This window comes from Melospiza georgiana, chromosome 1 (assembly GCF_028018845.1).
Source record: "Melospiza georgiana isolate bMelGeo1 chromosome 1, bMelGeo1.pri, whole genome shotgun sequence".
NCBI lineage: Eukaryota > Metazoa > Chordata > Aves > Passeriformes > Passerellidae > Melospiza > Melospiza georgiana.
Window position 1 is genome coordinate 137,529,629 of NC_080430.1, and position 14,192 is coordinate 137,543,820.

The 14,192-nt window shown below is 40.1% G+C and overlaps 1 protein-coding gene across 1 annotated transcript; it reads right to left on the bottom strand.

Moving 5' to 3' along the window:
• Positions 1 to 456: 456 nt before the first annotated feature.
• On the bottom strand, positions 457 to 11,258 carry MAL2 (mal, T cell differentiation protein 2). Its single transcript, XM_058023891.1, has 4 exons — positions 11,066 to 11,258; positions 8,788 to 8,958; positions 4,652 to 4,810; positions 457 to 2,313 (listed from the first exon to the last, which is right to left on the bottom strand). Exons 1-4 carry the CDS (start codon positions 11,198 to 11,200, stop codon positions 2,233 to 2,235), a joined length of 546 nt encoding a protein of 181 aa, XP_057879874.1. The 5' UTR covers positions 11,201 to 11,258; the 3' UTR covers positions 457 to 2,232.
• Positions 11,259 to 14,192: the final 2,934 nt, after the last annotated feature.

Sequence of the window (14,192 nt, forward strand, 5' to 3'; positions counted from 1 at the left end):
TGGATATAAATGCCAACCAAGCTTGGACAGCTCTTTAATTGACTCCATGTGAAGGATTCATACCCTGTAGGTTTAAATATGCAAAACATTTAAGATCTGCCCTCCATGATCTCAGCTGGCTGCAGAGACTGCAGCTGTGACATGCACAGTCTGTGGTGTGCAGGGCACAGAGAGGGTGCAGGGCACAGGAGAAACCAAAGGGAGGATCAGCATCTGTCTGAAACACTGTTGAAATGTTGAAATGTTGACTTTACTCTTCGCACCAATATCCACACAGCGTCACATGGCAATGTAGCTGTGACACAAATAAAGTGTATGTGAAACCACCCCAATGAAACTGTGCCTTCTCATGAAATCTTAGCCTCAATTTTGTATGCATCAGGTGAGTCAAAGTACCAAGGTAGTTTTTTTGATACTTTCCAAAGACAAAATTAATAACCAGACTACTGCCATAAATATATTAAGTATCTTTAATGCTGCTTAGCATAAGTCTTTGTTATACACTTTCATCCATATACTCCAGTGTAAATGTATTTTGTACAACACAAAATATTTTTAAAAGTATATGACTCTAGATAAAATGTTCACAAAAATTTTCAATGCAATGACAGAATTGGGGGAAAAAAATCAGGCAGAGTACAAAATCTTAGAAAACAGATAAATGACAACATCCCATTGTAGTAATTCAGGATGACCAAGTGGTCCCATAGTCAGAAGGGTGCCACTCACTGCAGTGCCACCCACAAGAACCTGCCCTGGATCAGCAGGGCACTGCTGAGAGTGGCTGCCCCCCAGAGATCCTTGTACCTGACAAGTCTGAGAAAGTAGCCTCCCTGGCAGACACCCTTGCTGGCTCAAAGAGAGTGAGTAGGCCTGGGAATGAAGGAAATCCTGTCTTCCCATATGCAACCACTGCTGGTCTCTGCAGAATAATCAGGTGCACTGGCAAGATGTAGTGAACAAGATGCTTTACAAATGACAGGGAGCCTTTATTGTCCCAGCTTATCTTTTTGGCACTATTCACAAAAGCAAAAATTATTTACTAGCAAAATAACAAAAAGTTTCACCATGTGCAAAACAACATGAGTGTCAGGGAGCAGAGCACAATGCTATAGTTTAGTTTTGCTAAATCACTTTTCTGTATTTAATATTGCATGTCATCACACACCAGGATATTCAAGAGAGGCTCAATTAAACATCATTTGTGCGAAAAGCAAACTCCACAGTGGGTGGACCGCTTTGCATCCCACTGCTTTCAGCAAGACGTTGTACAGGCATCTGTCCAAACGAGAACACCTTTACAACACTGCAGCTTTAGAATGCAACAAATAACACACTGCAAGAACTGAGGTCAGACATTATTCACTATTTGGTAACATTCCATTCAAATGATACTGACTCACATAATACCTAAATGCAGCACTTGAAGTAGCAAGAACAAAGCTGTACTCCGACAAAGTTAAACAGTGCAAAAATTCCTGTTAAACAAAAATACACCATGTATATACACACACAACACAAATGCACTGTTTTGTTTTGTAGTATAAATAGATCTGATTAAGCTGAATTCCTAAAACTAATAAACAACTGATTGGAAGTCCCAGTTTTCATCTAGCATGGAACACAGTAAGCTTTAAGGCTCAGGTGACCCTAACCAGACACAGCTATAAGAGAATATAAAAAGATTTCACTGGATGGTTTTTAAAAATATTTTCTCTGTACATCAAAGTTAATAACATATATATACTGAGTTGGAATTTCAGAGTCAGCTTGGGCTCTGATCATGCAAAGGGCAGCACACAGAACACCCATGGCTCTACCAGGAGCCCCAAGGCTCTGCCTGTGTGGAGTGCACGGTAACGAAGCGCTTAATCCCAGGGCTTAATTAACAAGGGGGCAGCTTTTCAGCTGCCGGTGCAGTTAACATCTTGGCTTGGTTTCCATTTCTTCCTCTTCTGGTGTAGCACTGGAGTTCTGTTGTCTGCTAATGACATGTCTCTTTGTCCCTAAACTCTCTAATACCTTACAATGAGTACACAGTAAAAGTAATTATCAGAAAGGGAAGAGATGGAAACTTTTTTTTTCGTTGAAGAAATCCTGATTAGGGGTTACTTGCATTTAAATCAGATTTTAAGCAGGAAAAAAAAAGTCTTTTTAGAATTAAATTTCAGTAAAACAGACAAGTAGCACTTAATTTGATCTGAAGTGGAACATGTGGGCATTAACCACTCTTCAGCTATTATTTAGCCTCCATCTCCTTAATGCCAGGGCTGTGCTGCAACCATAACAAATAGCTGTTGCAAAGGCAAAAATCTAGAGGAGGAGCAGAGAAAAAAAAAAAAAAAAAGAAAAAATCAATCACACATTGTTCTACAATATTTTTATATTCTAAAGTAATACAGGAACACAAGTGATTCAAAAGGTACCTCCCCCAATCAAAATGCTTAATTTGGTAGGATAGGTTTGGGATCCTCTGAAGTCTTCTCAGGAACTTCTTTGTAAAAATCCCATTTTACTACTACCTCATGTTACTACTTTTCACTTGCTTGAGCAGACATTTAGAAATAGAATAAAAAACGTGATTTCTGCATAAGTTATGGTGAAAGCAATTATGTGCACGTACACTGTGTATTTCAGTTCTCTTATCTAGGCTGATCAAACATCAATCTCAGATGTTTCCAACTGAATGCTTTTACCCCAGCAAACATCAAAGCAGAAATCCCTCTAAGGAGCAGAACTCTTTTACTAGCACAAAACCAGAAACAACTCCTATCTGGCCTCCTTGACCAGATACCCAGCCATTAGAACAACTTCCTAGGCAGTGCCAGGGAAGTTGCTCCTGCTCCAGAACTGAACTGGACAGATTTGAACTGAAGGTCATGCCACATTGAAAGTGAATATGTAATGTACACTCAACAGAAGATATGAGAAACCAAATTTCTGAGAAAACATTTCTCATATTGTCCAGTGATAACAATGAATTCTGTTTCTTTTAATATACCAATTCAATCATCCTTTACATACAAGTGTTAATTTGACTAACTAAAGTTTTGAATAAATGCGACACCATAGAACCATATCCTGTTAAAATGAACATATATGTATTTCTATGCACGGTATATAAATGTCAACTTAAAAAGACAGAATGTTAGCAATCTTTTTTCTATTTGTCATGTGGCTGACAACACTGTTTTAATTAAATATTTCAAAGATTCAAAATCTTTTTCTGTATGTTTTGACTTCCTAAATATTGACTTCTGCAAAAAATGCAAAGACTACATTTATCTCATTCACTGTTTTCCAGCTATTCTTAATTAAGATACTGAGGCAAGTTACAAAAGAATCTTCTCCTCCTCTATCTTGACAGGGATTTGAAGGGCTTGAACAACTGAATTCTCCCTTAAAAAAATTAGTATGGAAGCAGGGAATGGTTTCTTGGAGTGCCCAGTATTCTGTCAGACAAAATGAGTGCAGAAACCATATATTCAGTGGGATCTGAACACACTAAACTAGGACTGAAGAGGTACACTTAGGGGTAGAATTTAAGATACTTGCTTAGTATAAAGATCCTCCCTTAGCTTAGGCACAGCTGGAACACCACTGCTGTCCTTGTGCCACATGGTCACCCAGGGACCAGATGTGTTACAGGCAGGGGGGTGACGTGAGGAACTCTGACATTGGGACACTGACACACCCATTTCACCTCCTCAGGGCCTGCCTTGCCAAAGCTAAAGGCTTTCCCTTTCTATTCTGCTCTTGCAGAGAGTGTGAACCTTACACCTTCAGTTCATCTGTTTTTATCTAAAGATGAACTCAAAGTGCTTACTGTGCTAAAGTTATGGTGCACAGTTTTAAGGACAAGAGATAACCACAGAGGGTTTAGAAGCTTAATAAATATATACAGTTCCCTGGTATGAAAGTCTCTGGATAAAAAATTAAGAGCAGTGGTTTCAGTTCTGTAAGTTAAGCCTGACACACCTCTACTCATCCCTGAAGAGTCCAGCCAGGATAAAACTAAATCCTGATATATTTTCTGATTCAGCTATGGACACCCACATCACTAAACACATTGATTCAGTGATGATGCAACTACAGTAAGAAAAATGTATTCTGGGCTTAGGCTACCAAGAAAAGCTCTCTAATGATTGCAGTAAGAGACACCAGGACCCTGATGTAGTAGGCACATATGGGAGATTCACAAAGATCTAGTCCATTTTTTTTTATCTCCATGGCATGGTCAGCACCATCTAAATGGTATAAAAAAAGCAATTTTGAGCACAGGTGTAAATTTCATACCTGATCCTCTGATAAAGGCTCAGTTGTTCTTTTTCTTTTAATAACCAAACCTGTTTTTACAAAATACCTTGTCTAAAAATTATAAGCTGTAGTGATCATATATTTAAAACACTACAGTGAAGAGTATGAACCCTACACTATACTGAAGAGTAAGCAGCTATCCATAACCATTAGCTTATACCAATATTTTTGCATATTTCTTGTTAGACACTACTTGCTGCTGTCAAAGGCAACTCTTTCTCTCACAGCTCCTCTTTCAATTCCAGTTTGCTGTTAAATTCCCAAGCTGAATGGCTGGCTACAAGTGCTTGCTACAGACCTGTGCTCCCCTGGTACAAACACACAGAACACATACCGAGGCTGCTATGCTTATGTTATATTCACGGCCACTCAGAATCGTCTCTTGTGTGGTGGAGTTGAATTTGCGGGGAAGGTAATGCAGAGATGTCGTTGCTGCTTGCAGTAGGAATGCTCCAAAATAAAAGACAAAAGTAGCCCCATGGAAAATAAAATCCTAAAAAGCAAATAACAGAATCAGTCTGAGCTCCAATACATGTCTAATTCTTCTCATCTCAATACAAATGAAAACACTGAAACATGAAACAAGAACTGATAACACTAACTTGAGATAAGCAGTGTTAACCTGGACATGTTTTCACAGCTTCTTGTAATTATAAGCAACTCACTAACATTATTAGTGATAAAGGGCTCTCCCTCTCCCCAAATCTTATATTCTTTCAAATTAAGAGGCACCTGCTCATCTTTATATACACATGCTGACATTTTAGACCACCTTAAAGTTTGTGGAGTTTACAGAAATCTCCCTTCAGACAGATAAAAAACAAGACATACACAGGCCAAATTGGTCACAATTCAAGCAGTACAATACACAGTTTTGCAATCCCATAAGACCCTTCTCAGCTATAATCAAAGCTTCAAAGATCTTCCTTCCATGCTTAAATTTTGCTTCTCTAAATGCCCAGAAACAACTCAGCTTTAACACAATTAAAATGTCCAATGTCCCAATACAATGAAATTCAAGAATTGAGGTATTTCCACAACTCTCCCTGACTTGGCTCTACCCAATAGTAAGCAACCTGACAGTTCTTTGTGATATTGTGGAATAAAATGTCTAAGACTTGTGCAGACAGGTTTTAGGATTTACTTTAAATATGCTTCTCTCCTGGCCTTCTCCAGGAAACTCCCTCCTCTGTGATGAATGCTAACTGAATGTAAGGTTTAAACACCTAACTTCCATTTCTGGGTTTCATTACTGACACACATAAAAAAGGTCTGGTGCCTTTGCAGGCCCTAGTTCAGAGCCCAGTGTTCCAGCAGCAAGATGTAAGGCATGTTCCAGTACAGTTTAAAATGTCTAAAGTATTCCTCCAACATCTCCTTCTGTTATTCAGTCTGAAAAGCTGACATTTGCACTGCACTCAATTTTTGATCCATACAACATATACTTTGTGCCTATACCTGTGAAGGTCTGAAAAAGCCACAGAGACAATATTTAAAATATATGCAAGTATATGTATGCTTTATGATACATGTGATATGCAGTCTAACTCCAGTACTAATGAGTTCTTGATGAACTTTAGCTTCACTTGAGTGCAATAGACTATCAGTATGCCTGGAGTGAGAAGCCAGGACATCTTGTGTGTGTCCAGCAGACAGCACTCTTCTGCACTAGAAATTACTGTGAGACATCCTCACCTGCTGCCTGCCTGAGAGCAGGGAGAATGTGCTGCACTACCCTGTCCAGAGAAAAGCATTTTCTCCAGAGATGGGAGATTTCCTTTTCATTGAAAGAATCTTCTTTTCAAACTCATTACTTGTTCTGTATTTGATTGCAGCTAAAGCTACTTCAAGCACACCCTAGTCAGTTTTGATTAGTAATGATATAAGCTGCTACTACAGTTCCCCATTCCACTCAGATCAGGAAGGACTGCATACAGGAGAGATATTTTTCAGGAGAGACTTTCATCTCCTTCATTCTCCTGCCTAACCCTCTAATTTCCTTCTCCTGGCAGCAATTATAGTGAAGCTCTGTAGCATCAGTAAGGTTTCACATTTACATGGTTATGGTTTCTGTGACCAAAATCCCTAAGACCTTATGAGGGACCTTTTTTTGGGTTTTAGTAATTGTTATCATAGTGCCTAACTCCCACACTTGTATAATCATTGAAACCTCAAACAAAGTGCATGCAAAACACTATCAGAGCAGCATGATAATTTAGTTCACATCTAATTTTGTAAATGAGTGTGAGCTATGAGTCAGGCTGTAAAGGGCAGTACTTGTCATACCATCTGGTTTAATACACTGATGTACTGAGCAATGCAGCTCCATAGGGTCCATTTTTTCCAGTGTGTACCATCTTATTTTTTAAAATATCTCTATTAGTATAAGCAGATATACTTACAATGTAAGGTATTACTAAATCCTGGACTGCATTTATAGTAACAAAAATAGTTTTACTATTTCCAGTAATTAATTATTTATTTGCAACAGAAGGTAAAAAAACCCCAACTTGTCACAGACACAAACTAAAGAGTTTAGTGTCAACAAGTTACAAAACATTTGGGTACCCGAAAATAGTGGTAAAGTGTCTTATTTTTGTTGACAGGTGGAAGGGGCTGGGTTTCAGCTGCCAAGTTAGAGATAAAATTATTCCCTCTGCATTCCCTCTGACCGAGTTCTGTCAGCTTTTTTTAAAGTTACAGACGTAGTTTGTATATAAGTCATGTATACATTTCCTGATATAGAAAATTTTTCAGCAAATTATTAAATACAAGGGACAAAATTAACTTTACAACAAACTGCCAGCAACAAGTAGCCAATACGTAACACACACACAATTGTTATAAGTTGAAATTTGTATAGGATTTTCAGTCTAAGGCTTTGTCCTTACCCAGCAACTCTTAAATAGATGCACGACTGCAAACTGGCAAACAGTTTCAATGAAACCCAGGACACTATTAATTTACTTTAGTTATGCTCAAGGGCTTTGTTGCATCATAATTCGTGAGGATGTTGCAGCATAAATCCCTGTAAAGGTCTCTGTGATTGTAACTGATTATTAGCCTAATTACTGCCTGTATTGTGCTGGAAAGCTGATGCTGTATGTATGTTTATTCACTATCAAAGTGCTACAGTTTGTTTTCTAATAGAATCCAGTCTGTTAGCACTGATGTGCTTTGATTTATCAGAGCTCCAAACTCATAAGCTTTATGATTTGCTTTAAAGAACTTTTCTTTTAAGGGCCTATCCATAAATTACCTGAACAGATAAATATCCACATTGGAATTGCATACTGAAGCATGCAATTCCAGCTATGACCAAGGGAAATGTCAATAGGAAAACTAAGCTCCCCAGGAGCAAAGTGAAGCTGATCAGCAGTTACAGGCAGACATACTTCAATGGTTTAGAAGTTGCAATCCTTTTGGAAGAATATTTTTTGAAAATTAAAAATTCCGATCACAGTTATGCCACTTCTTACTATTCACTTCCAGTAATATAAGAGTGCGATATAATCTCATGCTTAACTACTTGAGTATTAAAAACTCAAAGTAAAACACAATTAACAGTCACAAAGGAGCATGTAAATTAACAGTCAATAACCTGAGGCATCCATGTTGTTGGCAAAAACTAATACAAAAAACTTCCCTTTTTTAAGAGGAAGTTATAGTCTGAGAACGACTGGCACAAACCATGACAATAAATTACAGCAAGATTCAGGCTCGTTTTCAAAATTCTCAAAATTCTCTGTCTTCAAAATCTCAGCAAAGAATACTTATGTCTGTAGTCTCACCAAGGTCCCTCTAAGAAAGATGAAGACATTAAGTCTCCTAATAAGATGCTATGATAAATCATAGCGCAAGTTATGATGTCTTTTACCACCTAAGGTCCAATAGCCACTCACCATTGCTACCTTAGCTTTGAGAATTGACCCAAAAGTCACCAGTAGACTTTCTTAGGAACTGGAGGGGACCTTCTGGGTGCTGAAGTCCAGTCTGTGCTATCTCAGACAACCACATCACACAGTATATTCACAAATGCATCCTTTCCTTTATAATATTTGATATATCTTTCTATATCCCATTATTCACAAGGTGTTACTACCACTTCTCAAATAATCAGAAAGTATTTTCTGATTTCCGGTGTACAATAATTCCTGGCCATTTAAACCAATTTCTTGTCATGCAATGTTAAGTTATTCCTCTTCCTGCTGCTCATACATTTTATGTGCTCAGAGAGGACAAGTGTACTCCTTCAGACAGTTTCAAAAGCTCCTTCAGCCTCCATCATAAAACAGTTTCCTCTGCCACCTTTGTAACCCTATTCTTTCTTTTCCTGGTTTTGAATTCCTGTTTGAAAAACTCTGTGCTGAAGCAGAAAGCCAAGCGTTAAGACTTAGGATCAACAATTCTCATTAAATAGTTTTCAGTTTATAAAACAAATGGAATGCTTAAATAAAGAAAAGATCTCACCGCCTGGTTCCAGTTGACAGCAATTCTATTTGCATAACCAAAGAGGAACACAGAGAGGAACACAATGGAGAGGCACCATGCTGTCACTGCCACAAACATCACCCATCCCTGCAGCAGTGGCAGTGGAATCTGGGTAGAGGCGACCAAAATCCAGACTATTGTTCCAAACACCTGCAAGGAAAGGAATACAGAGAATAAACTGGATAACTTTTACTCAGTCCTTTCTGCCTAAGAACTGATATCACACTTTACATGTCATCGGATGACTCTTAGGAACCAAGAGGAAACACTTCAAAAGTACTCAGAGAGACCAAGTCCTCCTCTCAGAAATGATAGGCACTAAGTGGTGAAAAGACAAAGCTACCCTGAAATTCCTAAATGCTCTTAAAATAGTCTTGAAAATGGGATTTACAAACCCAGGTGACTTGTGTGCTGCTGCTGCTGAAAATTTTACCCTCACTGTAATTTTGAGCAATATATAAGAAGTGTGAAAACACAGTTCACACATACCACACATCTCTCTATATATACACAAATTAGCACAAAAAGGATGTACTTCTACTACTCTGGATTCAATCTCATACTGTTTTGCTTTGTAGTCCTAATCAGATGAGATACAGAAAGGACATAAAAAGACACTCATTTTTTCAATGTATTTGTAATACTAAGCTAAAAGAGGACACAAAGTACTAAAGCAAAAGAAAAAACTACAATAAAAATAAGGTGAGTTGTAAACTATGCTGTAAAGACTAGAAAAATATAGAGATTTCCAGACTCATCATAACTTGAAGAAGAATTCAGCAGTGCCAATTTTCATTTCAGCAGACTCCTCACAGCAAATGAGTGTAGGGATGCTGTGCTAGGGATGGCCTGATGGAGAATTTACGTACTCTAAGGCTTCCCTTAATCAACTCTTGGCCTAAGGAATGCTACTATTTCTTCCTGAAAATCCTGCCTCTTAATAAAAAAGGATAAATAGATGACAATTATGCTTCACTCCAAGTATGTTTGTTTATTACAGAATCTTTCTGAACTTCTGAATCAAACCTGTTGAATAGTGTCAACTAAAATCTATTTCCAACCACAAGTTACTGCTTTCCTGTTTAAATTCTACAGATTTACAAACCAGGAAGTCAGAGGTTACATTTTCAGATTCAGAGAGCTCTCTTTTGTATCACGGTTGGATAAGAGATACCTTTCAAAAGATGCCTGCTATAAAATTAGCTGGTTCCTCTCTGGCGTTACACTGCAGCAGCACATATGTAAAGATGCATTGCTAATGTCAGTTCAAAGCTCCCATGGGTTTATGTACTACTGTTCAAGTTGTTCTCTAGGGTTCCCTTTTTAGCTGTGTAGAACCAAACTTTCTCTAGTTTCACAAGACTGCAGGTGCAAGTCTGTTACTTGGTGACCAGAGAGTGATGGGCAGTGAGGAAGCAAAAGGGATAGCAGAAAGTGTCTGTTAAACAAAAAACAGAGACACATGAAATGTTTTCAGTATTTTGAATGTGCAAACTTGCAGGGTTCCTTAAAAATACATTTAGAACTGTATTAGAGAGACTGCTAATCTCAGCAGCCACTGCTGTGCTGTTTCCTGACACGACACCTGTCCACTACAGCCTGGCTGTCAGATGCACAACTGGTTGGCCAACCGAATTAACCTTTTGTCCCTGCTGCCTCCGGGCCTGATTTAGTGCCCGGACCTGTGTTTCGAGTTTCGACTTGTTCCTTGCTCAGGTACAATCTTACAGCTTGTGAGGTGGGATACAGCTTACAGGCTGCGACCCAAGCAGTATTCTGCTCTGATCATAAGACAAAAATTAAATTAATAAAGTCAGATGAGTTATACCAAGCTTTTTTGGTTTTTATCTCCCACTAATCAGTGGCACTACAGAGCGTGATATCCAACCTCAGCTCAAAGGTCCTCAGCCCTGCGTACACCAGCGAGGTCTAACACACACATGACATTGAACACACTTGTAGGAGTCTGTAGAGGACGCGAAACACGCGCAGACACAGCCCGGTATAACTCTCCGTGGTGTCTTTTTGGGCCGGGGGGAGAGCGCGGCTCAAAGCTCTCGGCAGCTCCAGCAGCCCCGCGAACCCATCAGTGTGCGGGGCCGCGGAGCCCGGCCCGAGGGGCCGCAGCCGCAGAGCCCCGGCCCGGCCCCGGCCCAGCCCCGGCCCGGCCGCGGCCCCACACCTGCCCCGCTCACAAAATGGCAGGTGAGCACACGGGCAGGCCCGCGGCCGCTCCCACCCGGCCCCTCGCACTCACGATCTCCAGGAAGATGACGGCTCCCGAGAAGGTGCGCAGGATCTCCAGGCCGGAGGGCAGCGTGACCCGCGGAGGCGGGAAGTAGGGAGCGGGGTTGGGAGGCGGCGGCATGGACGAGGCTCCCCGGGGTAACATGTTGCTGCGGCGGCGGCGGCTGTGCCCAGCGCGGCCAGGTGGGCGAGCGGGGAGCGCTGAGGGCGGGCGCAGGTGCGGGCGGGCCGGGCCGCGCCTCCCCTGCCCGGCCCGGCGCCGGCACCGCCCCGCAGCCGCCGCGCCTCGCCCGGGGCCGGGCACCGGGGCTGGGAGCGGGGCTGGGAGCGGGCCGGCTCCGGCCGCTGCCTCTCGGCTTCGCCAGGAGCGCGGCGCTCCGCATTCACGAGTCCTGAATCAGGCCGGCCGGACTCGGGGCGTGATTTCCTAATGCCGGTTTGCAAAAAGTTGTTATTTACCTTCTGGTTACGGATATTTGGGCTTGGAAGTTGCGTGGTTGCACTTTTTGTGTTTATTAAAGGAGCCTACTATGTTATCCATTCAAAATATTGAAAACGTTTCATTTGTGTCTTCTTTTTGTTCAGTCTGGCTCAGCTGTGCACCACTGCTTAAAAGTAGTAGAAAATGTTTGTAAAAGTTTGGGGTAGAGAAAGGTACACATTCACCAGACAATTTATAATCAATTTCTTTTCTTTTGCTTCTTTGTATAAGCATCTTCTCCAGATGAAGGATATGTCATCCAGCAACGTTACACATATTTCTCCCGTCGTGACTTAGGCTGAGCTGTCCTGCCTCTGGAATGACCAAGACTGAGTTTCACCCAGTGTTTATCCCCCTCACGTACAGCTGCGACTTTAGAGATAGTTTCATGCAAGTGTGTGTATCTGCTCTGGAAGTTGAACTAGCTTGGGCATGAAGATTATATTCCTTTATTTTTGGATGCATGATGTGTCTCAGATATGTTTTTATGATGACAAGAAATGCCACATCCTGAGATGCCACCCCAATCCAAGCCCTGGGTAGAGAGCAGTTGGCTCCATAAAACAGGACTCATCTGTGTTTCTGACATACCATTCTGTACATAAATAGGATTGTGATGTTTTCAATATGCATTAATAACTGCTTGGCTTTGAAATCATGGCTTCTAAAGGAGGAACCAGCAAAAGTTTGCATTCTTTCTTGTGCTCTGTCTTCATCCCTATGCCTCTTGTAGCTGGATGTCTCTTGAACTCTTAAGTAGGAGATGTGGGATTGAACACCCATTAGGCTGAAGAAAGCACTAAGCCCAGCCTCCCCTCTTTTCTGAGTGCATTACCCCCATCACTTATCCAATGAGATAATATTTTATCTTCTAGACCTATTTAAAAAATTAACCTTGTGTCCCATCCTTTTATCTTCAGGAAAATACTTAAGGCATTGGAAGTGCATGCCTACAGGACCTGGTTTGGGTGTGTTTTGGAAAGGAATGGGGTTCATACTTGTGCCTTCTTTTTGGGGTTGCATTCTGGAGACCAGATGTCAAAATAATGTCACAGTCCGGCCCTAAATCTGTTAAGACTGCCCTGCAGAGGGAGAAGTCTGAGTGGGTGGAAAACGGTTGGTTTATGATTCAGAACAAGAAATGCGATTGTCCTTATCTTACAAAAAGGAAGTACAAATAATGCTTGGTCATAAACATTTCCAGTGTTACTATCCAGCTGCATAGTTAATCTGTGTGAACTCCAGCAGTACTGGATTTTACTAATGATTGCATACCATGTGCAGTCACTGTTTCTTGCTTGTAAATACCATTTCTTTTTACCTGCACATTCCTTATGACACTTATTTTATTGAAATTTAGTCGAAATTTCTTAGAAATTTTGACAAAAAAGTCCAAATTTAACTTTCACAACTAGGTATAGATCCACTGAGTAGATTTTTGGTTGTGCTTTTTCCTAAATTCTAATAATTTAAATTAAAGTGGCTGTTTAAATTATTTTTGTTGTGTTCAGGCAAGGTGTGCTACAGTGCCATGTGGGATTGCTTTTATACTGATTCATGTACTGTTTGAGTCTTTAAAGAACCAGATTTTTTAAGCTATTAATGTCAGGATTGCATTTTCAAGTTTCCACACAAAAGCATATGTTTGTGTTGAACTGCTTTTTAATAGCATTTTTGTGTAACTGAATTGCATCTTGGCATGTTACAAGGTAAACTAGTGATGCAGCTTCCAGTCCACCAAAGTCAACAAATAGACAGAAGTATATTGATTCACTGTGTGTAGGAAAGTCTGTCCATACAACCACAAGGACTAAAAACTGCTCATAAATGGCTGTAAAAAGATCTTTCCCCTTCATGTTCTTATGGTTATGGCAGTCAGTGTAAAGGAGGCATTGTCACAGAACTACTAAACCGGTTGCTATCAATTTTAGATTATGAAAAATAATTGATTATTTAATTCCACATGTAGTGATTTGCATATTATATATAGAACTGAAAATATATTTTTTGGAATGCTGTAATTCTCCTCCAGGTGACCAACAATTAGAATAATGCAGTAAGTTATGAAAATCTGTAGTCAGCTATAATAAAAGATAAATCAGTATTTTGAAAAAACATATCCATCATACTGGATATGAAAATTACACTCAGACTACCTTTTGTGATGTATGGTATGATACTTCTGGAAGAGCTGAATATTAGTGAGGATAATAGAATAATAGGTGAAAGTAATGTCAATTTCAGAATTCGTGGTCCTTAACACCTTATCAGAGTCTGTTATCACAAGCACTTCAGGAAGAGATGTAATCTCATGTCCTGTTTTACAGTGTGCACAGGGGTGGTCTGCCAAAGTGGTCAAAGGGATGGAAAATACAAACCAAATAAATGATAGTAACCCTGTTCTCCTGTGGCTCTGTTTATGCACAAGCAGATTTCTCCAAGGCAGAGTGGAGCTAAGCAAGGTTTTCCAGACAGGATCTGCTTCTTTCTTCCGGTTACTTTCTTGTTCTGGAGGAAGTTGCTCCCAAAAGTCATCTGTGTTTCTTTTAGATTTGCAAAGCTGTTTTTTCTTAAAATGGAATGTAAACTCTCCTAATCCTATAGTTAGTTACATATCAAAAATAGAAAGCCTGGAGCTGATCATGCAAAACAAGCT

Coding starts and splice junctions, on each gene's coding strand:
- MAL2 (XM_058023891.1), bottom strand. CDS start 11,200: ATGTTACCCCGGGGAGCCTCGTCCATGCCGCCGCCTCCCAACCCCGCT. Junction 4,811..8,787: donor CTGTCAACTGGAACCAGGCG/GTGAGATCTTTT, acceptor TTTGCTTTTTAG/GATTTTATTTTCCATGGGGC. Junction 2,314..4,651: donor ACATAAGCATAGCAGCCTCG/GTATGTGTTCTG, acceptor CTCCTCCTCTAG/ATTTTTGCCTTTGCAACAGC.